This window comes from Larus michahellis, chromosome 5, assembly GCF_964199755.1.
Source record: "Larus michahellis chromosome 5, bLarMic1.1, whole genome shotgun sequence".
In the NCBI taxonomy this organism is placed as follows: domain Eukaryota; kingdom Metazoa; phylum Chordata; class Aves; order Charadriiformes; family Laridae; genus Larus; species Larus michahellis.
The window spans coordinates 32,140,982-32,167,846 of record NC_133900.1 but is presented as its reverse complement, the minus strand read 5'-3'; the positions used below and the strand labels follow the sequence as shown (position 1 = coordinate 32,167,846).

General features: G+C 37.7%; 1 protein-coding gene across 1 annotated transcript in view; it reads left to right on the top strand.

Annotated features, from left to right (window-relative positions):
• Positions 1-26,865, top strand: part of BANK1 (B cell scaffold protein with ankyrin repeats 1) — a 160,724-nt gene that overhangs the window by 5,157 nt on the left and 128,702 nt on the right. Inside the window, exons 2-3 of the mRNA XM_074589473.1 lie at positions 16,812-17,210; positions 25,638-25,703. Of these exons, the coding sequence (XP_074445574.1) occupies positions 16,812-17,210; positions 25,638-25,703 (465 nt within the window). The remainder of the gene's footprint in view (positions 1-16,811; positions 17,211-25,637; positions 25,704-26,865) is intronic.

Genomic DNA, 26,865 nt, shown 5'->3' with positions numbered 1-26,865 from the left:
CATGGATAGATTTTTTTTTTTTTTATTATTTTTTTTAAATGTCCATGTGTTTTTTAGGAGCCAGTTTGTTTACCTTCCTTGAAATACTTGGAATTTCTCTTAAAAATGCTTAGGAAACGCTGTTACGCTTTACCACAGGTGAAATTGTGAGTACTCAGTCTTTTTGAAGTAGTCTTTGATGGGTAATGCAGATACTGAAAATACACAGGTCTGCAGTAAGCCTAAATGTTAACTGATAAGCTGCATGAGAACTTTCAGGGCAATATCTTTCAACTTGTGTGAAAAAAAAAACAAAACATTAAAAGGATAGAAATACATTTATTTATTTATGTATCTATTATGACTTGGGTTTCCTGCCTGTTTATAAAATTGACTTGAACATGGTTGTTAGAGGGATATCTCACTTATTTGTATGTAAAATGCTGGAAAACTATGATTAATGTTCAGGCACATGTAGAAGACACATTTCTACAAATGTAGAAGATACAATTTTGTCTTGTACAGATCAGAGCAAAAATTGTTGTGAATACATTTAATTACAGCTCCCACACTGTTTTAAGCAAATAAAATGTAATTCTGGCGAGGGCAGGAAGAGTAAAATATTCAGGGTGTTGTAATAGTGTGAAAAAAGCAAAGAGTAAATCTTCATACAGCAATTCTTCACTGTGCAGATAGACCCAAAACCAAATCCAGAGAAAGAATATGATAGTCTAGCAATAAGAATTCCTTTGGGTGGGATGCTGCACGGAAGGTTTTTGTTCTTCTTGGTGTTTATGGTAGTTCGTTGAAACTTGTTATGTTATGTTGGTCTTGAGTGACTCACTTTGAGTATTTTTTTAAATGGTAATATTTTAAAAAAATAAGAATGATAGTAAGATGTCATAAATTAAACAGGTGGTCCAAGAATGACATAGAAAACTATGAATGATACCCAAGATACGAGAGTCTTAATGAGACAAACCCAAGAACCTTATATCTCTAAGTAAAAAAATTTCAATGAAGATATCTTAGTAGTAGTAATGGTAAAATAGTAATGTTTTCTTTTAAGTGACAAAAAATAATAATTTCAAAGCCTATTCAATTTTTTGCAGTCTTTTTGAGCATCTGCGCAGAATTTGGACACAGTGGTGGTTTGCAGTGTGCAGTGCAGGGCTTAGCTTTCCTGTCCAGAGAAGCTCTTAGAGGATGCTGAGACGAGAAAAGAGATGGTTTTGCAAGCACATGTTCCACATTCCCAGTGGTCAGTGTAGTGGCATGTTCCTCAAAACAGAACTTAAGAGCAGTGGGCTTTTCTTGAAAATGCTCTGTCTAGTATATCCAGCTTTTTTGAGGTAGTACCCCATAGTTTTATTTCTACAACTGAAATCTATGTTTGTATCAAGCACAGATTCATATTGCAATATTTCATTGTTGTTATTGACAAATACAACACTAACATTGGGAAATTAAGAAAGAAAAGCAGGCAAAAGAAAATAGGTGAAAAATTGGTAAAACTTCACTGGTGATCTGTTAGCATTTGAAGTATTTCCTATGCATGTGTAAGCGCGATGTGCATGTGTTTGTGTGAAAGTGTGTCTGTATATATATAGCTAAGGATGTCCTTTAGAAAAGGGGAATGGGGATTTTCATGACTGTTGCTTCTATTTAAGAACTAGGGACAACTCGTGTGAGGCTATGAAGCTGAAATGTGGTACCTGTGTTAAGTTCTGTGTTTTTTCCCCTCTCTACCTATTGATAAACTTCAAGTGAGTTGCTGAATCTTGCAGGTTTTAATAGCTGAACAAAAGAATTGCAAATGCCTTCACCCTTATCCACTAGAATGTTTTAGTAGATGTCTTTATTTCTTAATTCCTTCCTTATAAGAAAGTTTTTCTTCCCCTACCTCTGAAGTCAATAGCTCCTGCACACATCTCTTAATTCTCTTTGCCCTTGTGAAACATGCTCTAGCAGTTTCCTGATTTTGCGGATGAGTTTGGGGTAAAGAATTTGGAAGGAACGAGGAGACTGCATTCTTATAAGGTTCTCCATCTTACTCTCTTTATTTAGCAAAACATCTTAAAACCACAAGGAAAATATCCGTCTCATCAGCCAAGTAACTTTCATGGCTGTGTCTGGTCTTTCTGCAGAATTGTACTGCAGCTTCTGTCCAGCTCATATGCTTGTGTTTCCTTTGGAAACCAACATCAGAGGTGGGAGGAAGAGAGGTTTCATGGATGCCCAAGTTTTGCCTTGACACCAACTTAAGGTGTGACTGAATAGTGCAGCTGGATCTAGGAACTAATACCTTATCCTAGATCCCCTACTCTAGACATACTGCGTCAACCAGATAAAAAAGAGTCTTCTTACAGGAAATGAAGATAATGTCAGACTGAAAGATAAATGACTTGCCCCCTCCCCCCCGCCCCCAACCTGACTGAGAGCCTGTCAAAGGCTCTCTAACACATTCAAGTCTTTGTGTGAGCATATACATACGGTTCAGTTCATGCCTTAATGTACTTTACCCTCCAGGTTTCTCAGTGTTGGGGATGTGCATGTGTTCTGTCTCTCGAACAAAGAAAGCTGTTTGCCTGTCAAAATGTAATGAAGTAATGATATTTTCACTTGCTATTTATCGTTATATTTTCTTCAAAATAAAAAAAACCCAACCTGAATATTACATTTTTTTTAGTTGTTCTCTGTGGCACAGGGGGAATGTTAACTCATGAAGAATAAGTAATTCAAGTTTGTTTACTGTAGTCAAGAAAAAGTGGTGGGGTTTTGTGTTTTTTTTTTTTTAAAAATATTTGATTAGAGGTATGATTGAAGTAGTAAGTAATATTTATTTTCTAATGGAAAATAAGAAAAATTCTAGAAGCTTTGGAAAAAATAGAAAAATGTATGGAATAGCATTTACAAATTAAGCTTTTAAGAAATTGAATAATATATATGTTAAACATTTTCATATAGTGCACCCTTCTATTATCATTTCCATTTATTCATGAAACATTTACAGTTCAAATAGCTGAAAGGAAAAAATATAGTGTGCATGGAATGAATTGAACAAGGACAATTTAGAGTTATTTGAGGACTGAAAATAAAAGTCCCCATCTTAAGTAATGCTAGTGTCTTCTGTAAAAATGAAAGGCTAAATACAGTACAAGCTTCAAAGCCATTTAATGCTGATGTGATAGTGGACACTAAATGAAAACAAGCAGTACTTTTATCAGAAGCCACAAGTGTGTTGTTCCTCTAATTTATTAAGATGTATGTGATTGAAAAGACTTGGGCACTTGCTCTTTGTTCAACTCTAATATGCATGACTGACAGAAATATTTTTTTTTTTAATTAACAAAATCATACAAACAGCAAAACACAGATATCTTCTGACTTTGATTATCTTCCTTTTAAAAATATGAAATACAGTGGGAAGCTGCTAGATATGCAGTATTCGGTATAAAATCCTTCTTCATGTAGTGATTTCTTTAAGGTTTTGTTACTAGGATTTTTTTTGAAGTGTTTGCAATAGCATTCACATTATTCTGATAGGACTGATAAGCCAGGAGAGTATGCTTGAGTATATGCATGAAAAATCCTGAGAAGGTGGCCAGTGTAGCGAACAGTGTACAAGCAGACTGTGTCTACCTACAACAACTCCTTCCTATTATAACTCGGTTTAACTGAGCATTTAAAGAGAAGCTGGCTCAATCAGTTCTAACACGTTTACAACTTTGGAGCTGACTTTAAAAAAAAAAAAAAAAAAAAAAAAAAAAAAAAACAAACAAAAAACCATTTGATCATCATTATTTCTCAAATGCCTTTTGTTTGCTCAAGGGAACTGAAGTAAACAATCGATGTGATTTATGAGTCTCAATTCGCATTTACTTCAAAGCAAGATGATTAGGCCTTTAAGTAAACCAGATAGACCACACAAACAGCTTTATGGGTGTCTAAATATCCAGAAAGTAATTTTTAGCAGCTTAGCCTTACTTTTAATATCTAAAGACAATTTACATTTCAAATTTATCCGAATCTTTTAAATAGTGTTTTTAAAAGGTAGGGATACATTACCAGAAAATATAATAAAGATTGAATCAAATAATAGAAAAAGTCATTAGTGGAAAGGATGTTTGATATCTAGAAAATCCAATAAAAATGTAGAAAACTCAATACACCTTTTTTCCTCCACTCCCCTCTCAAGATGTCTGCTACTAGACCATTTCACTGAATCTTGAATTGCTGTAAACTTCCTCTCTGTAAAAATGTAAGGCCAATTCCCCAGCTAGTGTGTGTCAGAATAGCTCTATTTAATCAAGGAAGCCTTGTTGCTGTGCACTTATCAGGGGAAATTTTGCCAGTATTTCTAATCAAAACATTTTAAGGTTTTCATACTTGCATTCTGGTTTTGTAACACCATAATCTTATCATCAAAACTTCCAAATTTGTTTCTCTCCCTTATCAATTCTGTTCCCTGTCCAAGATTAACCATTTTAGAGGAGGACAAATCTAATTTGGCCTTGAATGCATGAAATGGAGTCTGTAATGACTGAATTGGAGAAAAGATATTTTCTGTGAAAGTTTAAGGCAGATCCCACATTTATCATTTTGGAAAGTATTTTCTGCTTACAGGGTACATTCAGGACAGCTTCATTTTAATTTTCTTGTAGTGCTCTTGCCAAGCTATTGTCAGTTGGTTTTCTATGAGAGTTTAAAAACAGCTCTGTTCCATTGGCAAACTTGCAGCCCATGTTTCAACACTGAAGTTTATAGAATTCATTAAAATGGCAATCCATACTCCTGTATTTTAGCTTGCAAGTAGACAGTGTATACCATAAATTTTGTACTCCCACCTGCTGTTAAGTCCATACTGTTCATTGTGGATGACATGTATAATAATCATTATTATTAATTTTGTACACCACCTCTTCTTTAAAGCGTGCCTTAAATAACATCATAAAAAGGCAGAACTATCCTTCGAAGCTGTGACAGCTCATTCATTGGATTTAATGTTTTGGAGACTTCTGTGAAAAGGTAGTCCTTTTTATCAGAAATCAAGGGTTGAACATTAACCATATTTAAGATATTCTAACAGTCAATTATACTATTTTATTTCTCTCACCACAATTGTGTCACAGATGATCAGTGTAAAATTTAAATTGCCAAAATGTACATACTGTCCCCAAAACAGTCTGTTTTGCTTAGTACACTGAAAAGAGCAAAGTTTTCACACCAATCTAGCAAAAAAAAAAAGGCTTGCCTGAAACAGTCCAGTACTGGATAAATGATAGTTAAGAATCTAAGTCCTTTATGAAGCAGGAGGAGACTTTAGAGGAGTGTTTCCAAACTTAAATGCCTCTTTTTCTAGGTTTATGTGTCTTACTGGAAGATCGGATTAATGAAAAGTTTCACAAGAGGTTTAAGCAACTGTCATTTTTTGAAAATGACTCTTGAACATGTTGTTTTCCTTCTGGGTATTTCCATTCTTAGTATATTGCTAAAGTCTTGTTCACTGAATTTTAGTTTCATAAAAAGCATTTAATTTAATAAGTGTTTCATTTTGTTGTAGTCCTAATTAGCTAATCCAGATACCTACAAGTGCATTAAATACTCCAGGACCATGTGGCATTGCAGTCTGTACCAGCTATGAATTCAGTGAAAGTGGCTGTGTTCAAAAGCGTCACTTGAGGAACCTGCTTTGGTGCAAGGGTGAGTGGGAGCTCAGGTGCATGCTTATGTTACTATGGCTCAGCATTGAGTGGCCATGGCCAAGCTAATGAGCCCTCTCAGGCCTAGTTCCCCAGATGCTGCAAGGCTACTTCCACACTGGGAAATAGTGCTCCCTGCAGAAGGGGATTTGTAGAGGCCAGCAGTAGGTGCTATGGCCCAAGAGCCATGCAGGGTACATTGAAGGGAGGTTGTTTTGAACTGGCTGTAGTCTGGTCCTATGGCGTTAGCAGGTGGCACACATTAGGTGTGATCCTGAAGCACATGTTCTGCTTTCATCTGAAAGGTGTGCAGTTTATGTGGTCCAGGGCCAGTTGGTAGGGTGAAGCAAAGCCTGGTTAAGTGAGGACAATCAGATGATTTGTTCTAAAAGTATACTCATGATCTTAACTGAATATTAATGCTGACTCACTGTAAAACATAGCTGTTGCTGGAAGTGGTTATTTCCCCCTCCCATTAACTTCAGAGGCCTGGATTTATCCCGTGCCTCACTTTCCCTTTTGTCAACAGAAGCGTTTAGGCAACTGCAAGGCAAAGCAGGCTGGGAACTTGATCAAAGTGGCGAATGAAAAAATAAGATGCCAGGGTGAGTGTAGGCAACTGTATGGTAGAGATATGTGGGACTGCCCCTTCTGGTAGCAATGAGATTTTGTGTGTGTGTGTGTTTTTAAGATGTTTGTACAGTTACAGCAGTAATCTGCAGTAAATGGAAGATGGAGCATGGTTGGTATAAACTTCAGAGGAGGAAATGTAGGACCGCACGCTGTATTTCATATCTATACCAAACATATAATCAGTTATTGCTGAGCAGCTGGCATGTGGTAGCATGTTAAACTGTGGTATCTTGAGGAGTCTTAAACACTAATAAAATATGTGTACGAACAAGGTGGTGATAGACCTATGACAGCATCAGCCTGTTTTCTTTTAAGGTTTTTTTCTGGTTATTCAAGAGGAAAGTAAAAATTTGGTTATATAGATTTGGTCAGGCAATGAGGGACGTGATCATGTAAAAAGCAGGATGCTTCATAAGTTCTTGGTCCTGTCCTGTCCCCCTCAAGCTTCTGAGTTTCACTATATTTGAACTACACGGGTTCTCTGACTGGAGTGAGATAAGGTTTAATTTGGTCTTAGAAATGGTTCAAGGAGGATTTGTTTTCACTTTCTATTCTGAACCTTTCTAACTAGAAATGGAAGATAGTGTGCTTGAAAAGCTAAAAGTACTGGTGAGATACTTTTCTTCCAGTTTACATAATAATGTAGACATAGTTTTCCTGTTTCTATCCAACAATGACAATGTACAGCAACGATAGTAAAGTATGGTAGGTATGTATGTATGGTATGGTAAATCTGTTTGCAAGAACCTGAACATACAGAACATCGGTTCCCATCCAGGAAGCAACCCATTTGGTCAAAGGTGGTAGTAGTTACATTAAACCTTTCTCTGAGGGCTATCCACTAGAGGAGGATCCAAAATTGATATCCAGGTAACTCTCTGATTTGGTCCTATTTTAGGACTGGTAATAATTTGAGAATTTATATTGTGCAGGGGGGAAGATAATTGAATGTGTTAAACATACTGAGGAGATATGCTTGCTGGAAAAAATGTCTTTTGGATGTTACATAAGGTTTAACGGTAATTGGGCATTGCAGTTGATTTTGCAATCCTATGGGTGAAATGTGTGACGGCAGGCTTGCACTCACATGACTAACTCGATTTCTTTCTGTCTGATGGGCAGAAAAAAAAGTAGTTTGTTGTATCACTAGTGTCTAGAATCTTAAGGCAGTAAAGGAAGCTGAGATGGGTTTAATATAGACAAGTCAGCTTTCTACTGAGGTTGTTGCTGAATGTTTTATTTAGCTTGGTTTCTAACTCACTGTTAGCTCTGTCATTGCTCATTTTATGAAGCTACACATATTTATGTAATGATTTTCTACTTCATTTACTTCCTTCTGCGTACATCATTAGCATGAATGCTGTTAAAAAGGTCAACACAAAAATATAAAGTGTTTGTCCAACACTGATTAGAGATTTGTCTTGGGTTTTTTGTTGTTACTGTTTGGGGGTTTTTTGGTGACTGTCATGTATTTGTCAGAAAGGGACAAATGAAGTGAGTTGAAACCAGAGGACGCTTTCTTCTAGAGTGTTGTAACTTAGATGTGTTATACAGCAAATAGAAACTGCTTATCACACTTCCTTTAATTTCTGTATGAATGCTGAACTGTATGAGATGTGTAAAAAATGGATTTAAAACCAGTCTACAAAAGCAGGAGAAGATCAAGCCATTTGATTTATTGGGTGTCAGGAGCCCTCCCTGGATACTCTGCTGACTTGTGGCAAAGGAAGCATAATAGCTTTAGAAACCTAAAGAAGTATGGGTGAGACACTGGGACAGGTTGCCCAGAGAAGTTCTGGTTGCCCTATCCTTGAAAGTGTTCCAAGTCAGGTTGCATGGCAGCTTTTGGCAACCTGATCTGACTGAAAGATGTCCCTGCTTATTGCAGGGGGGTTGGACTAGATGATCTTTAGAGGTCCCTTCCAACCCGAACCATTCTGTGATTCTGTGACTGCTCTAAGAGAGTTCTACCAGACAGATTTCTTCTGTCAATGATAATCTGAAATTTAGGAACTGTTGGGATGCCATCTATAGTTAATTCAGTGTATTTGACCACTGTACAAATGCGGGGAAAACAGAGGTCTCTGTGGCCAGAAATTGCAATAAGCGGTGATATTTATTGAAAAACGTTGTCATATAATGGTGGTTGTCTGATGATCAATGTCTGCCAAGTCCCTGGTGTACAAATTACACTACTTAATATGTACGACATCATCCTTGTGTTTGATACAGCAGTGCTACTGTGTGACCTCCCCAGATCACAGCAGTTGGAACCACAGCAACCTCCCCAAAATGTTATTGCTTGCAAGATCAGTGCTTTCTGTTTTGTTGTATACGCACCATTTTCTGAGGTATGTTCTCTTGTGATAGAGGTAAATGTGCTGGTTTTCATGAGACTGTTCCCCCTAGCTCTAACTAGTATCTGCAGAACATGTTTTCCATTCTCTGTTTCTTATGTTGAAGGAATTAGAGATAAGAATTTACAAGAAACTGAAGTAACAATGGAATCAAAGGTGGCAGGGGAAAAAAAAAATCAACAGAAGGCAGAATAAAAAGGAAAGTTGAATTTAAATGAGCAGAGTTTAAATGTGATTATAAATCCAAAAATCCCTGTGGTAAGTCAGGATGGACACATCTAGAAAGATTCTGATAAAAGAAAACACTGTCGGTAAAAAAAAGAAAAAAGTCACTTTGGTCTACCCTAACAGTGACATTTTGAAATTGAAATTTTCAAATATGTTCCATTTTTGTAGAACTATAGTTATGGTGATAGTGTAAGGGAAAGGTTCAGGTGGTGGTTGCTTCTAGTAGCGATACCATCAGTTAATACAAACTTGATACAGCTTGCTCAGGTTTTTTTGACCTTGAAGACTTGTTCCACAGCAATCATAAAAAAAGTAGTGTATTACTTCAGCTTTTTATACTGTCATTATGGTATATTTTTCTCTTCATTATTTGTTTGTGTCTAAAGCATTTCTGAATTACCTGATCATATTTTGCTAAAATCTACTGAAGGTGCAATTTGCTCTCAAGAAAGTGATTGTAATGACACAAAATTTTGCCTCATTTGAATGATGATAAAGGAGGAGGTGTACCTTGAAATAGAGAACTGAGTTTTGACCTCTATATCCCGTGTTCATGTTTAGTCTTGTTCATTAGAAATGGGAGCACCCGTCCATCAGTAGGTATTCAGCTATGGATGGAAAAGGCCTCCACAGGTGAAGATACTGTGATAATCAGTACACTTGTGTATGTATTCACAGGACAGATGAGAGAGAGAGGCCTAAAGCAGGGAATAAGGCCATATCACTCTTCAGGAGAAACAGCTTTTTGGGCATAGTGTTACGTTTGTCAGGTTTGATAGTCAGGTATCTTTCTAGTCTACCTTGGTCCATGCTGTGAAAGGTACCCCAGGAACTTACTTGGTTCTGTGTTCCCATTGTCACTGTAGGGAAGGTCAATGTAATTCTTTAAAGAGAAGCCCACAAGATCAAGTCTAAACTCACCCCGTTTGTAGGAAAATTGTTCCTCTCTGAAGGACCTCATTTTTCCCACTCCAGAACCTCATTGAACTTCAGTGAGAATGATGAAGACATGAGGCTTGATTTTATACAGATAGAGCAAGTATTTGTTTTCACACACAACTTAGCGATTAGCGACAGAAGGTACATAAATGATGAAAATGTTCTTATTACATGCTAGTTAAATAGGCATTTGAGAATAGAAGTGCAGCCACTCTGCTGGCTGATACAGTGATGGCAGGAATGTCCCATGCTTTAGGATAATTGCTTTAATTGAAACAGGTGTGCCACGGCATTGCAGCAATTTAGCTACTTCATGATCTCACTCTAAAGTTTACAAGCAAGCTTTTATAATTTTCATTTCCATTAGTGGAACGCCTCTGAGAAGCAACATGACTTACTTGAAAACATTTTCCATTATCTGCAAGTAGTTCTAAAGTGCTTTCTGCTGTCCTTCCCACGATGAATCCATTTTGGCTTGCTTCAGGGAATTTGCTTTGCAGAATTCCAGCAACCAAAAGCTAGAGATGCTTTTTGAGATATATTTACTGGATGTACAACAGGTGCGCTAACTGGGAAAATCAATGCCTTCTGGATGGCTGAGGGGCAGTTCATTATACTAAGCCCACTGATTAGTGTTGAATTAAATGTTCTCATTCTGTTTCCAAATGTTAAGTTGCAGGGGTTGTTTGAAGTGCTAGTGAAACTTTTTCCATAGTTCCTTATTACATCCTTTTAAGTGTTCAGGGTAAGCAATATGAAGAGATGAATGGCTGAATCTTTGTGAAAAAATTGCAAAGGGGCCAAGAGATTAAAGGTCTTTTGGTTCTGGAGTTTCACTTGAACTAGTATGTATGCTTGCCATTTTCATCCTACATACAGCCCAAATGGAAATTAATCTTCTTGAGACTAGAAAAAAGATTTTGCAAGTCTCTGAGCAAAGATGTGAGTCTGGGTTTCTTACGCTTTCTTGTTTCTCATGCTCCATTTTTTGTCATTGTGTCATGACCCTTGACTATACCCATAGTTTTATCCTACAGGGTGAAAGAAGTGCGAGAGAAAGAGAAAGCAAAGGAGATGCCTCAGACAGAAAACAGGCGTCTTTCAAACCCTAGCCATTTTAAAAACCATGGACTTAAGACTCTCTAGATGAAGAAGGCATGTTTCTGTGGAATGGAAACTCATGGTAATGGGAGAATATGTTACACATTCATCTCGAGTGATGTTTGATTTGGACAGTGAAACTAAAATCTTAAGATACATAAAAGTCTAATCAGATGAGAACGGTCAGCTTCTAAAGTCTTGAATTCCCCTACTCTAGCTCTCCTTCCCTGGAAAAAAATACTGCTTTTTTTCATGTAAGTTTTTAGCATGGGAAGATGCTCATGTTAATCCTGGAGAGTGTAGTCTGCTATTCACAAAAGAATTAAAGATGCAATGGATGTCATTCTGTATTGCTTATGTTTCCCCAATTTTTCATCAATATATTATGAGAAAGTGAGCAAGAACTTCTGTTCTGTGCTTTTCCTCTTCTCCTTTGAGATATTCAGCAGCTGTATGTATTTTAGCAATTTTTTGCTGATGGACAGTAGCTCATTACATACTGGTGGAGTTCACACACTTCTTTTTCAAATGTCTTTCCTTTTAAGACTGCCATTTAAAAAAAAAAAAAAAAATAAATCAACTTCCCCTTCCCCAAGTGAGGACATCTGTGAGAGGAAGGAATAATCTGGCTGTTGATCCTTTGAACCTTTCTCAATGTAGTGTTTGAGAACAATTTGAAGGGTAGTTTTCTTCACACAGATATGAAAAGCTAATGCAGCTGAGGCAAGGATTGTAAACAGACTTCGTTTACTTCTTTGTTAGGGTAGACTGTGGCAAGCTTTTGTGTAGTTATAGAAATTCCTGGGCACCTGAGTGAACAGCAGGGAATGACACAGTTGTGTTCCAGTACCCTAACTGAGGAAGGCTGTGGATGATCCCAAGAAATAGAGAGAGCCATCTTTTGGTTAAAACTTGGTAAACATTGGTGTTCAAGTGTCACTTTTTTTTTTTTTTTACCAAAGCATCATGAGGCAGTGGGACTGTAGAGCCAATTTTTATACCCCAGCCTAATTGAAAGCAGACTTATTTAAGTCAGATGAAGTATGTTAATGCTGGTCAGTTGCAAACAGCTGTAGTAAAATGCAGATATCTAAAAGTAAAGCACATCATCTACAAATACTAGGCCTTTAAAAGGTGGGGAATAAGTTGACATCTGTGCAGAGTTGTTTTTCTGAATCTTGCAGTGTTCTTAACAAAGATGAGTGTTATCAAGTACTTGCTCACTTCTAAACACACAGAAACTATCTTTTACAAGATTGCAAAGTTTGTAACTGAGGTACCTGTTTAAGAGTAGCCACCAGCCCTCAATCTTTGATTTATTTTTTTCCCTTTACCTTCTTGATGTGTTTAGTGCATTACAGAGTTGAGATTTCCTTTCACTTTCTAATATACTTGCCTCTTTTTTTTTTTTTCCTCTCCATAGTATATCTCTTAATTGTTGCAGTAAAAAATATGTTCTTTTGCCTTAGGTGTGCAAGTTCTTGATTCCTGCTTGGTTACACAAGTCTGCAAAGATGTTCTTGTCTCGTTTGGTTCTCCTAAGATACAGCAGGTCTTTTTGAAGAAGGCTTCAGGTGGTGTGTTTCACAAGATATGCTTTTTTGGGCAACCACACATCAGTAACTAGAGAATAGTTTTGCTTGTCAGAAGAACCCTTTCAGGTTATGGATGACTGCATAAATTCTCTTACTGTTTCTCATTGCTGAACTAATAATACATTTTATTTCTACCTTTGAGTCAGTTTCCAAGTAGGAGTAGTTGAAGCATGGCTTAATTTTGTCAGGATACAATAGTTTCTATTACATTAACTTTCAAGGGAACAAAATTCATCTCACATTATATTCCAAGTGCAGTAACGCAAAGAAATATTCAGTAAGAGATGAAAATAATGAAGGGGAAAAAACTGCAGTTGAAAAGTTAAGCATTGTTACTGTGTATTCAGTATTGGGTAGTGTTGCATTAAAGCTAGACTTCAGTTTTTGTTGTTTCAGGTTAAAATGATACTGTTTTGAAGGCAGAGTTTTGGGTGGACTTTAATTTTAAAGTAATCTGCATGCAAGCATCTGTATGTTAATAAAATTCTGAAGAAAAACAAGTTGTCTAATACGAAGAAGCTAAAGGCATATGGAGTAGATTTTACATAGGAGACTTCGTAACTATTCCGAGGGTAAATTTTGACTCTACGTTTAAAGTCAGGCAAGCATTTCAAAATAGTGATATTTCACCTTTTAATACATTTTTGGGAAAGTAGGATGTAAGTCTTGCATTCCTACTTAATATCAAAGTTAACTCTCAATCTAGAAGGCAGATCAGTTGCAGGAAAAAAAAAAAGGCATGTAATTCAAAACAAACCCACATTTTGTTTCCCACAGGTAACTTCATAGCACTGGCTGTTTTCTTCAAACCAATAAACATTGCATCAAACTGCAGCATGAAGTACACCACTCTTATGAGTCTTTTTTCAACAGTATGACTTTTCCCTCTATTTAGGCAGAAAGGACAAATTAAATATGGCACCCATATTAAGTTTACGCTTTGAAATGTATGTTGCAGAGACTTTCTTCCATCAAGTGTGATGCTAGATATATTTCACTCCCTTTTCTTACACAAATAAAGCTTTCTTTCTCATATGTAAAAATCAATATAGTTAAAAAGAAATGCAGTCGAGCCTTCAATAAGCATCTTAAAACCCCTTTCTTATTCACGCTTAGCTAAGATCAAAGCTGTGGACTTGGGTGCAGATATACTGTTGGAAACAGAATTACTTCATCTTCTTTTATCATTTCAGTGCCACTTCCTCACTTTTATCTTTAGAATTTCTTAGGTGCTCAAGCCTTGCACCATTTGCACAAGGGTGAACTTCATAAATTACATATATTTTTATGATGTTTATTATATAATGTCATCTCTTTAAGAATATTTCTACCGAAGGACTTACACACACAGGGTGCTCTTCAACTGCACCTGAATGGTTGGGTCCAGCAGTTCTTTCCTGCTCTGGGATATATGAATGCCTTCTGGGTGCTTCCAGTCTGCACAGGGATCAGGCACAGTTGTGCACTGTTCATCACCAGTGCTCTCCTACATGGAGAGGAAACAGGCTCTTGGCCAAGTTGGTGCCGTCGAAGACACCAGCAGCTCCATCTTCTGAACAATCAGGACACCAAGATTCTGTGAAGCTATAAAAAAAAATGTTTTTACCATTCAATTTAAATATGCTTTTTTATACCTCCCTGCAGTTCCACTTAGCTGTCCTTACCCAAGTCCATTGTAATAGAAGGAAATGCAGCCAAGCAGGAACTTAAAATGAGACCTTTTAACTTAAAGACTGAATGTGCACTTTCCATGCATATCCAAAGTAATCTCAAGTGAGATTATTTTATTCTTCCCATACACTGTATCAAGGAACTCCTACCCTGTATACAGTTTTGGGTTCCTCAAAAAGTATTTTGAAAAGGCAGGAGAGTTCACAAAAGCGCAGACAGAATGGCAGGAGTTCAACAAAGCCTCTCTTGTAGTTGGAAGAGTAATAATCCCAGTTTACAAACTGTAATGAAGGCAAGGCGAAGAGTCACTTCATGAGAGTCTGAAGACTTTAGGGGACAGATTTCTGAGACCTGATACTTCTTTAAGCTTTCAGAAATAGACAAAATTGTGTTCTGTGGCTGGAAGTTGAAACTAAGCAAATTCAAGCAAGTGTAAAGAATTAATTCTTAAATCATCTTCATGGATTAAGCATCCTCTTTAAACCTGTATTTTTAAAGGACCACTACAGTGCTTTTAGTAAATAGGGACTGAAAGTGGAAGGTGCTTGGTGATTGCATTTCCTGTGAAATGAAACGGTGTGGTCAGAATGAAAGAGCTCTGGCGTGACGGTTCTGTTAATATAATTTCTTCTCTTGAAACTGTTCAGCGAGCTTCATTGCTTTTTGTTTCTTTTTTTTTTTTAATTGGGGGAGAGTTATGGAAAATCAAATGAGATTCTGAAAACAAATAACATTGCAGCAAGTAGGTTTCTTACCCTGGTATCACAGAACACATAACTTGGCTCTGTGTTGAGTAAGAAATACATTAATATTTATTTTTACAATTAAACCAGCGTTTCAGCAGAAACAGACATTTTTCAGAATGCTTTTACCATAGAAAATGTAGCAGTCACCCTTCCAAATATATTTTGACAAATAGTACCCTGCTCTAATGTATTAGTCACGGTCAGGCATCTTGAAATATCATCACCCACTACCATATTGAGCATAGCCTTATGTGATATCCTATGACAGAAAACTTTTTGAAACGATGAGTATTCACAATAGTTTTAAAGATGGCACCTATCCTCCAAGCAGTTTCTAGACATACAATGAACTGAAGAGACTAAGCTATAGCATCCCTATTCTACAAGCTTCAGTCAGCCTTCATCTGGGTAAGCTTTGTTTGAAATATCTACTGAGTAAAGAATGAATGAACAAAATTTAGAAATAATTTCTTCTAAAAAGAAGGGTAGTCCAATAATTAAAGCAGTAGTCCTGGACTGGAGATCTGGGTTCAGTAGCTTCTTCTTTTGTACAAGGACTTACGTGGGATCCTTGACAAGTTTTTTATTCTCATTGTGTACTGTGCATCCCACTATCCAGATCCATCGTGTGCCCAAGAAACATTTTAACTCTGTGTGTGCCCATCATTTCCATATCTCTTGAAATTCACAAAGAAGCTTAGATGCTCACCTGCGAAGCAGCTCTGGTGCACCGCAGACAAGTGTCAGTCAGGTTGCCTGACCCATCAGGAACCTGGGAGACAAAGTGGGGTTCAAGGGAGGTAAGGGGCAGCAGCTGTATCTGTTCCCGAGTCTCTTATTGTTGCTCCACAGGGCTGTGACTGTGAACTACTCCAGGGGTATTAAACTACCCTGGCATTTTAATGTGTATCGTATTGGTCAGCAAATCACAGTTTGTTATGGTTTCATAGAATCACAGAATGGTTGAGTTTGGAAGGGACATCTGGAGGCCATCCTGTGCAACTGTCCGGCTCAAGCAGGACCACCTAGAGCCAGGACCTGTCCTGACACCTTTTGAGTAGCTCCGAGGAAGAAGATTCCACAGCCTCCCTGCGCAGCCTGTGCTAGTGCTCACAGTGAAAAAAGCATTTCCTGATGCTCAGAGAGGAGCCTCCTGTGCTTCAGCTTGTGCCTGTTGCCTCTGTGTCATACTGTCACCCTAGTAACACTGTGGCAAAGTATTAGTCTTCTTACTAGCATCATGTTTTACCTCTTAAAGGGAAAGCAGAACTTTGTAGAGAAATGCAGAAAAGCAGAGAAACGCAGAGAGAGAAATGTAGTTCTAGATTTATTTTTGTCAGGTTCGTAAGTAACTTTGTTACAATAAGGACAGCAAAGAAAGATCGCTAACAACTATCCCAATACCATGCTGCCAAAATATCATGAATATACCAGTCCTGCTTCTAATGAAGTCAGATCATGTCCAATGTTTAAATATATTTTCTTTACTTCTGCCATTAAAAGCTAACTGTTGCGTTTTTAATAGTATCACCTATTTGTCAAGAATCTAGGAGAGAGCAGAATATGTGAATGCACTCTGCTTTCTACAGTGCAATTTCAGTATTTATTCTGAAATACTAGTTGAAGCTATTCTAAACATAAAACATTCTGAACAATTTTAACAGCATTTCTGTGGATGATCTTTCTGCCTTGGTCTAGAAATAGGGAGATAGCTGTCATTTCAAGGTAATGACCTGTCTTGTTTCTTCAGAACCTCAAGTTTTCAGAGGAGGGGGAAACTAACGATCTGTCTCCTGATATTTATAATGGATTCAAAATGCATTTGAAATGATTTTTTTTTTAATGTTTTCTTTTCTTTAGAAAATACGAAGGATATTCTCGTGATACATGAAAAAGAAGCAGAGGAGTGGGCTCTGTATTTAAAATCTCTTTTTGGACACATAGTGAACGAAGGAGGAATCTTACTCTACAATCTAGAGACTTCATCTTTCAAGCACCAGGAGCTATTCTCTTTACCCTGTTATAAATGTAAGCTCCTAATATTGTCGTGTGGACTTCTTAACTGCCTGAATCGAAAGAGAAGTTATTTTCTGGAACAAGTTCTGAAACCTCCGGATAATGTGGTGATTCTTCTTTGTGGGGTGGAGAATTCAGAGATTCTTTATGAGATACTGACTTTAGATGGAGGCAGCAAAGAGATTTCAACTGATCAGGAACCTGAGGAATATCTCTCTGTTGTTACTGGAATTATTCAAGCAGGTAATCTAAAAATGAAAACTTTATATTATTTTCTTAGCTGTGTTAATATCATTTGGAAGAGAAAAAAATGGTAATTCAGATTTTCTGGAGAAGTTATCTCTCTTCAGCTTGGTCTAACAATTCTAGTTTGACACTGTTGTACTCTTAGTCCAGCTTCATTTTCACAGGGAAGCAGCTTTGGAAAGTCTAAAAGCTGACACTGGCACCTGTGAATGTACCATCATTACTTCATGGTAAGACTGAAGAGCTGACATACATTTGTTTCTCTCTTTCCTGAGTTTACAAATCTCAGACAATGTACAAAACTATGGGTTTATGTTTCATCTCTTCAAAATGCCTTAAAGTGGCAGTGTAAATATCTCTTTAGATAAATCTGACAAAGTGAAAAATAATTACTGAATGAGACTCAGTTTTGTGGATGGCATCACTTCCTGTGCAAGAGCAGAAGTTCCCTTACTCTTTTACCAACCGAAATAATAAGTCTGTGCTGAAGGACTAGAACTATCCAGTTTGTATGTGTTTCCACATCCATGGAAACTACAAAGAAGCATTAATGTAAAAATTAACGCTTCTGGAATGTAAGAAAAACCCAGTACTGAAATGGCAAAGTCTGTGCACAGGGTTTAGTTTAACCCAAAGTTTAACTTTGCCAGGCTGCACAAACGAAAACCAAGAAATAGCTCTAGAAAGACAGATGCATGGGCAACTTTGGAAAGGCGATGTAGGTTGTGCACGCGTTTTGGGTAGATGGCTATGTGTTTTCCTCTGAGAGAGCATTTATTACTGCTTCTTTGTAGTCTCTGGGTCTCACCTCCTCACGGCTCTTGCTGTCATGATTTTGTCTGCTAAGCAGAACATTGTGCTTCTGGTTTTGTTACCTGCAAGGTGCCATTTTACCTGCACAGGAGCTTGCGCTTGAGAAAGACATCCTGCAGTTGGGGAGTTTTACTCAGAAATTAACCGGTTTTAGATGCAAATGAACAACCAAGAATATTCTTTTGAACACAGGGGTGGAGAGACCCCAGCTGAGTCAGAGTGACCTAGCTGGATATCCCTGCTGACTTGTACTTGAACAGATAAGCTTAAGCATACTAGAAGGCTTTCAAACCTGCCTAAAATGTGTCTATACACAATTCGGCTATATCAGATCAGTGCTTTCAAAACTGTTTTAGACTCCTCCTTCACAGCCACCTATTCTAACATATTTTGCTGTTTGGTATTTATTGACCTTTTCCTACATATATCTTTTTGTGAACATCTCTCAGACTTTAAGTTTTGGGGCTAGTTACAGTTGCCTGGTTTGATTTCAGGAGGTAATATTTGCAATTTCTCACTATGCTTGATATTTAGCTTCAGATTGAAGGTCCTTGGCAGCTTTTTAGTGGGATGGAAATAGTGGGTCTATAGTATGTATGTTTGTGTATATATAGGAAGGAAATGGGCCCAGAGACAGTCGGTTGACTCATGCATGGGAAATTGCAAACTCTTCTGCAAAGATAAACAGTTTCCTAGAAGACAGAGGATGCTTAGGTCTGTGCATTCGCAAAAAATATTTATTGCATCTGCCCTTGGGATTTTATTTACACTGTAATGTCAGGCACCTAATAGTTTCTCAAAGGATCTTTTCTTTGGCAGTGGTCAATATCAGCAACTTCAAAGACAAGTACAAAGCTAAATTAATGAATAGCTGTTGCAGGTCTCAGTGTGTACATCTTTACCAGCAATGCATACACTGTGTCTGGGATCAGACAAGTTCAATTGACTGAAACAGATCCAAAACTTGGAGTAGTGTTGCTGCCTGATGCTTCAGGGTGTAAGGCCTCATCCCTACACAAAGCTGAGAACTGCTTTGACTCTGTTTTTTCTGTACTGGTGTGCCTTGGCTATCAGGCAGGCCAGCTCAGATCAGTGTTTGCTAGGAGATCTCTGCACTGCTGTCTGTTGCACAGTGAAAGTATTCCAAGTGCAAGACTTACTGTCACCTGGGTGTCAGTTTAAGGTCTGTGGAATGAAGGTGTGCATGTCTTACCATTATTTACCTTTGCTTTAAGGTAATGATGACTGCTTGCAGTGTCTGAATTTGATACTCTTCTGTAGAATCCTATTAAGCTCTTAGCCTTTTTGGTATCTGTGGCAGGGATTTTGACAGATTACACATCTGGGAAAAAGATTTTTCCTTTGTGTTTAAAATGGCTTGCTAAGGGGTTAAGTATACTTGAATTATTTTTCCTTTGGAGCACTTTTTTTTATGCCTTTCTTCAGGACTATGCACTCACAAGATTTCCCATCTCTCTTCATAGGGATCATCATCTTCTGTCTGTTTTAATTGTATTCAGTGCTTATCTCTTGTCCCATCTATTTCTGCTTTTGCAGATAGTGATTAAAACAGTTTTGTGTATGTTCTTTGTGTTTTTCCATTCTTTTTTTTCCCTAAGCTGTTCATTGCTGTTAACTTGTTCCTCCATGCATTTATACCTTCTCGTCTCCTCAGTATTAACAAGAGACTACCAAAGTCTAAAAACTTAATGATTTGCTTTAATTACAATAATTACATGGCACCACACTGTTGTGCACCACTGCAACTAAATGTTAATCCCTTAGGACAGTGGGCCATCAAGATCCTAGGTCTGATTGATGCCAGGACTCAGGAGTGGCTTGTGGGTAGTTAGAACAACTGAAGATGGATGCTAAGCTGGGTTGTTAACACTCTTCAGGACTGTGAGATAATAATGGCATAGCTTAGGTACTAGTAATCACGACCCTTTCACTACAGCTTTCTCCATATTTTGTGAATCATAGGATCGTAGGGTTGGAAGGGACCTCTGGAGATCATCTAGTCCAACTCCCCTGCCACAGCAGGGTCACCTAGAGCACGTTACACAGGAACGCGTCCAGGCGGGTTTTAAATGTCTCCAGAGATGGAGACCCCACCACCTCTCTGGGCAGCCTGTTCTGGTGCTCTGCCACCCTCAAAGTAAAGAAGTTCCTCCTTATGTTTAGTTTGAACTTCCTATGTTCAAGTTTGTGCCCATTACCTCTTGTCCTGTCCCCGGGCGCCACTGAAAAGATCCTGGCCCCATCCTCCTGACACCCACCCTTTAAGTATTTGTAAGTGTTGATAAGATCCCCCCTCAGCCGTCTTTCTTTCAGACTGAAGACACCCAAATCCCTCAGCCTTTCTTCATAAGAGAGGTGTTCCAGTCCCCTAATCATCTTGGTAGCTCTCTGCTGCACCTTCTCCAGCAGTTCCATGTCCCTCTTGAACCAGGGAGCCCAGAACTGGACACAGTACTCCAGAGGTGGCCTCACCAAGGCAGAGTAGAGGGGGAGGATGACCTCCCTCGACCTACTTGCCACAGTCTTCTTGAGTTTCTAGGCAAGGTAAGTTCTCAGCTGTCTCTTTTTCCCTAGTTGCTGTTCTCTTTGCACTGTCTCTACAGTCTGAGATGGAGCGCAAAATAAATCTGATTTTATATGCCCGCCCCAATTATTTTGCAAAAAGCCGTCAGCTATCAGATGGTGCTAGCTTCATCTTGTTGGAGCAGGTAGGGCTCTTTATCTGTTAAAATTCCCTTCTATTTCTGAAGTAGTAGGTATGCCAAAAAATCTAGGCAAAACACAATGCTCAGTAAAACTAAGTAAAATGGAAAATGCAGGGGGTTTTGTACCCAGGAGAGAGCTTTTTTGTCCTGTAATATGATTCAAACACAAAATATGAAGGGATTGTCATTCCTGTTTGAACATGTTCTTGGAGGAGCAAGGGAGAACTGAGACATGGAAATGGCCTTTCTAGCATGTTTCCTGGATGGTGAAAGATTTTATTGTATTCACCTTATGCATGAAGAGGAAAGCAAATATTTTTATTGTTGTCTAAAGATTTTATTTTTTTTAGCAGGACTTGTTCATAAAATACTTCACTGTTTGAAACTGCTACATTCAGATTTAGAGTTTGTTTTGAATTTTGCGTAAGAGCCTGTTGTCGTAAAAACAGATAAATCTCTAGGAAAGAGTAGAACACTCAGAAATTGTATTATTCTGTGTTAACATCTAAGATGGCCCAGTGTGACTCTAGAATTCTGAATTTTCCTTAAGAGCTTTTCCTAATATTGCTGAAAGTAGAATCAGGAGACACATTTTGTTTGCATGTCTTTTCCTTTTGCGTTTTCTTTCTATGACTTCTCTTTGGTCTGCTGAACTGTGTGTACCCCTTTTTATAGTAAATTGACATACTTGCAATGTATTAATTCAGTACTCTGAATTAATAGCCTGGACATAGCTGGGGTTTTTGTTTAGTACTGAAACACTTCCACTTCAAATTCAGGCTAGCCATATGTTTAAGCAGGGCATTTGTAGATATAGGGCTGCAGCTGGAGGTATTCACTTAGATCTTTAAATGTCCTGAAATCGTCCAGTAGTTATTTGTGCCTCAGTATTGACATGCAGTAAGAGAAGAGGTCTTATCTAATACAAATAATTTTCTCTGACACTGTTTCTGAAGTGTGCTGGCACTTTTATGAAACTTTTTGGTGGGACTTCACAGTACAGCTCAGGAGTCATAGGTATCCATTAGGCTGCTTGCTGTTTTATTAGGTTTCATTGTTTACAGCTCAACAAAAGGACTCTTGTCAGTTCCACTTCCAGCCTTTTCTCTAAGCAGTGGTATCTTCTTTTTGGTTTTTTTTTTGCCAAAATCATGAAGAGAATCTACTTCTATAAAATTTGATAGTTGAGAACCACTCAACAAGCCTACGTGTATCCACTCATTATCTGCTATTGTACTGAAAAGTGAGAAGAGGTACATAAGATAACATAACTAGAAAACTGTATCCACAGTCTTTGACAACCCAGGAAAGATTCTCAGAATGAGTGTGTAACTTTTACTTGAGACAGCAACATGGCATTAATTTCTGATTGCTACTTAAAAAGTATCCAGTGTACCTGCACACAATTTTAATCACCATGAAGAGTAATGCTAAGAAGACTACTTTTGCAACTGCTAGTAAGGTACAGATCTGTAGTAATGAGATACTAGCATTGTGTATTTGTCTCTAATAAGTAAATGTAGGACAAACAGGCTGGGAGCTTTAAGTAGGACTTAACATATGCAAATCTTCAGCCTGCTTCAGATGTGGGCTAATTACCATTGTGCAGGTCACAGAGAAGAGAAATAAATCACTGTATTTTTACCATAAGCTTTTATGGTATCTGTCTCTTGTTTCATTTCTAGTACAGTGTCATAGATTTTTATTGGACTTGTACCAGGAATTTGGGTATAATATTGAATACTGGAGTAATGCTTCACATTTTGAATCCACTGCTTTGTTTGGAAAATCTGGTAAAATCCTTTTCGTGTTGGTACTCAAATATGAGTAACTAATGATGATGGATTTTCTTAGGCTGTCAGCAAGACTTGTGTTGAAGGGCTAAACCCCTTCATTTAAGTGGGAACTTTACCCTTATCTTCGATGGGCAAGCGTTTCACCTAGATTTTGACACTGACTTGTAGTCTACAATGAAATGAAGCTAAAGTACTAAGAAGAACCAAAGTTGAAGAGGAAACAAAATCACTAGAATTTTGGGGTTGATTTGTTTGTGAATACTGAATACAGCACTGGGGTTTTGTGTGTTTGTGAGACTTAGTCTTCATTGTAAAGATTTCTCACATGGACACACAAGATTGAGTAAATAGAAGGCAGGCAGGTAGGTGGTTCTGGCCTCGTTCACTGCCAGGGAAGGCTGCAGTAGATGAGACCACAGAGTTTTGCCTCCCTTCCCTCCTTCCCCAAGGTATTTACATTCAGACGGTACATACCACTGTGGGTGCTTTAAGGCAATGATGTCATCTGCTTATTGAGGAGCACCTCAAATGCCAATTAAACTGTTCTATTAAAAGGAAAATAATCTGTATGCGTTTATTGTAAGCAGAAGCGCAGAAGGGGCATTTTGTTAGCTGAAGTGTATTATGGTATAGTCCTCATTTCCCTTTTGCCCTGCCAATGAGTCTTTGAACTGCTCTGCAGGGACTGCTGCTAGATTAAGAGGTTAATAAACCTTCCTGAGATGATGTGTTTCTCCATCCCCACACAGAATAATTGCTGGGATGCCAGTGCAGTGGTGGGGGTTTGTAATGGGGATGGCTGTCAACAAGAAATTGTGGTTAGTGTCACTAACTTGTTTCATCTGGCATGTGATCATGGCTGTTTCAGACCAGAAGAGAAACTTAAGTGGCAGCCTGGAATTTAAGCCTGCTGCTTAAACTGTTTGAGTTCTTTGTTCTTTCTTCTCTTATTTCTGCAAAATCCAGTCAAGACTTTATTTGTTATATAATCAGATTTCTTAGCAGCTCACGTTTCAATCTGTCTAGGCAGTCATGGTGACCTGTACCCTTGGATTCTGAAGTATGCATCGTGAATGTGTTGTTTTTCCTCTTATTTTTGACACTAATTGGACGAAAACTGCTTACACCTGGAAAAGTGAATGCACTGACATCTTAAAGTGAATGTTTTTTAACAGCATTTAGGACAAGCTCATAAAGAGTTTTATTAATAATAAAAGTCAAATGACTTGAACATAAGCATTACTGTAACAGCGTGTACTAATTTAAATTAATATACTGTGAATTTACTGTTGTTTATTTAGGTTATAAATATTTTATTTTTAAAATGAATTAATGGATTTATCAGCATTAGTCTACTCTTTCAAGGCTGCAAGTGGACATCATCCAAATTTATGTCTTGTTTATGGCAAAACGGTCATCAGTCAGTATTTAGTTGCAGTTGTAAGGCTATTTCTAAAGCTTACAAATAATTTAAGTTTAGTTTCCAGCAGGTATTTTGCAGCTAGAACTGTAAAATGGCTTTGTGAATCTGTAGTCTTACATGTCCTTCATGTAATGTATTGTTGAGTCTCACGCTGTGGTTACCAATCACAGTTACCGAAAAGTTATTTTTAGAAGGCGTCTAGACAAGTCCTCTGAAAATGCATTTCTTGTATATTTTTTGGCATATAAATGTTGTTATAACAAATTGCTGTTTGTAATTTCACCATGATGTATTTCTGTTAAGTTAGTGTCAGCTTCTTGGAAATAAGATAAAATAAGGGTGATGTTGTTTTCCAGATTAAAAAAATTGTAACACCTGTCCCCGAAAAAATTAAGTGTTTAAGTTCATACTGGAAAAAATAATAAATCAATATTAGGATAGCAAAATAACAACTTTTTTTTTATAGAATCAGATTTTGCTCTTTAGATAGAGTTTCTCCCTACTTAAATGGCTATGAGGACAGAACTTGGTCCAGACAATGTTATTACAGTTACAAAGTTTAGGTGTTCAAAAGTCAAAAAGTTACAGGTGCAAAGTAGCCTATTAAACTTTAGTTAGGACCCTTGTTCATATGCATTCATTGCCTTTAATTATGTAAGTGAAGTCTGCCCCCACCACTCCCGCCAGGAAACAGCTCTCCTTAGTACACAGGATAAATAGTACTCAGTTAATTAGCAGTTATTTGATACTTTGTTTTGTGTTTGAGTTTGTGGTTGCATTATTTATGTATTGAATGTCATTCAAATCCTGTTGAGAAAACAGAATTATTAATTTCCTAATGTGCTTTTCTGTAGAACTCATTTCTGCATTGAGTGCAGTCCAAATGTTATTTATTTTGTCATCATTTTACATACTAGTATTCAGCAAGTTTTTAATATTTGACCAGTATGTTACATAATGTGGCCGTTGCTTTTTTGACCCACTACTGGGAAGTCTGTAGCTAGATTCATTGTATTATCAAACATAACCCTGCATAGTTCTCCCATCTTCCAAACGCTAAAGCCTGCATGTGTTTTACATTTCTCACTTTCCTCCACGTGATTCTATTTTCTTTCCTTTCACCCAACTCTTCTCCCATTGTTTGACATACTGACTTTCAGGGAAACTCATCTTCTTCCTCAAGTCCACACTTCTTACCTGCTATAGTAAATTGAAAAGATCAGTTACAGGGATGCTTGCTGAAAAGAGGTAAATACAATTCCATCTAAAGATCTTTATAGGCTTGTTCCTCTCCACTAGGCCTTGGATTTTATTTTTTTTTTTTCTATCTGCAAAATGGAAGCTTTAAAATAGCTGTATCTTTAATCTAAAAAAACATACAGAATGTAATCTAAACAAAGAAAGTGGGAATCAGTGTCATGTTATTCCTTGTTTCTAAGGTTTTAGGTTGTTTGTCCATTTGTTTTCTTAACTCTGTTTTATTTTTAAAAAATTTCTTTTTTTTTTCCCCCCAGCATGATTTCTGATGTTAAGATCTTCCTTATAGCAAACTAAACATTCTGTGAAACAATCAAGTAGGATAGCAATGATCTTTGTCATCAGAGTTGATGACCATTTAAAGATATTTACAAGTAGATACCATTAAAGAATTCTTCTTTTTTCCTAGGTAAGCTACAGAATGAAAATCCTGGAGACTCTTTGTCTTACATCTATGAAACAGTTCTTGCAGATGGTGAGTTGAATTCCCCTTACATTTACTCGAATAGAGAGAGTACTCTTTAGAAAATTTAATTTGTTTTCTTACAACTTGTTGGACATGAAAGGCAATAAACTAACGTTACCATAGCATACAGTGTTGTAGAGGAACACCCCTTGTTCTCAAACATCCACCCACACATTCTGGTGAGGAGTGTGAAAAGGGGAGGAGACTCAATAGGAATGTTTCCTTTTTCCTTTCATTTCAGAGTAGAGAAAAAGGAAAACGTGGAGAGATTTCCTTTTCTGTTCCCAGCATGAGAAGATTTGGTTGTAGTAAAGAGAGCACTGATTTGAACTTTCAGATAGATCAGTCCTACTCGCATTACATTTGCAGTGTCATTCATTGGCAGCCAGTGGTTGGGAGAAGCCCTGCATCCCTACTTCAGCGCCTGTTGACATTTGCCATTCAGGTCTATTTATATTTGTGAAAGTCCATAAAGAGTATTAATAGAGAAAATTGACTGGCAAATTCTCCACTTGCTTTTGGTAAAGAACTACATAACATGTTTCCTATCTCCAGTTCTTACTTAAACAACTTTATTTCTGGGTTGACGCTGTTGTGAAGTGGTTGGCTTAACAGCATCAGCATGCTGACTGATGGAAAAGGCTGAGTAAGTTATTTTGGAATTCCTGGCGTAGCAGTTCTGTACCGCTGGACTCTGAGGTTACTGGCTCTGTGGGTCTGTTTTGCTGGCAAGGTGTAAAGGGAAGAAGGATGCTGCAAGCTCACTCGCTCTTCCTTACTGGCTCGAGTTTAGAATTTTAGCTTCTTCAGTTAATTTCAAGACATGAGTATCAACCTGTGTGCTTTTAAATGCTCCAGTCATTCCTGCTTACCATGCTTTGGTTCACAGTGCAGAACAATCTTGGAGCATGTGGGTTGGATTCTTTTCAGATAGAACTAAAATGGAAAGTGCACTCAGGGAGCGCACTAAAAGGTATGCATTCTACAGGTCCAGACCAGAATTAGTTGGAAATATGCTGCTTTGAAACTTGTATAGTGTGGAAGGGAGTATTTAGCGCCAACCATTTCTCTCTACCAAATCTCCTATTAGTGCCCGTTCCTTTCCGGTAGGGACTGTTTGTGACTCTGTTGGCATCTGGGTGTATTTGTGTGATCTCGAGCAGAAAGCCGC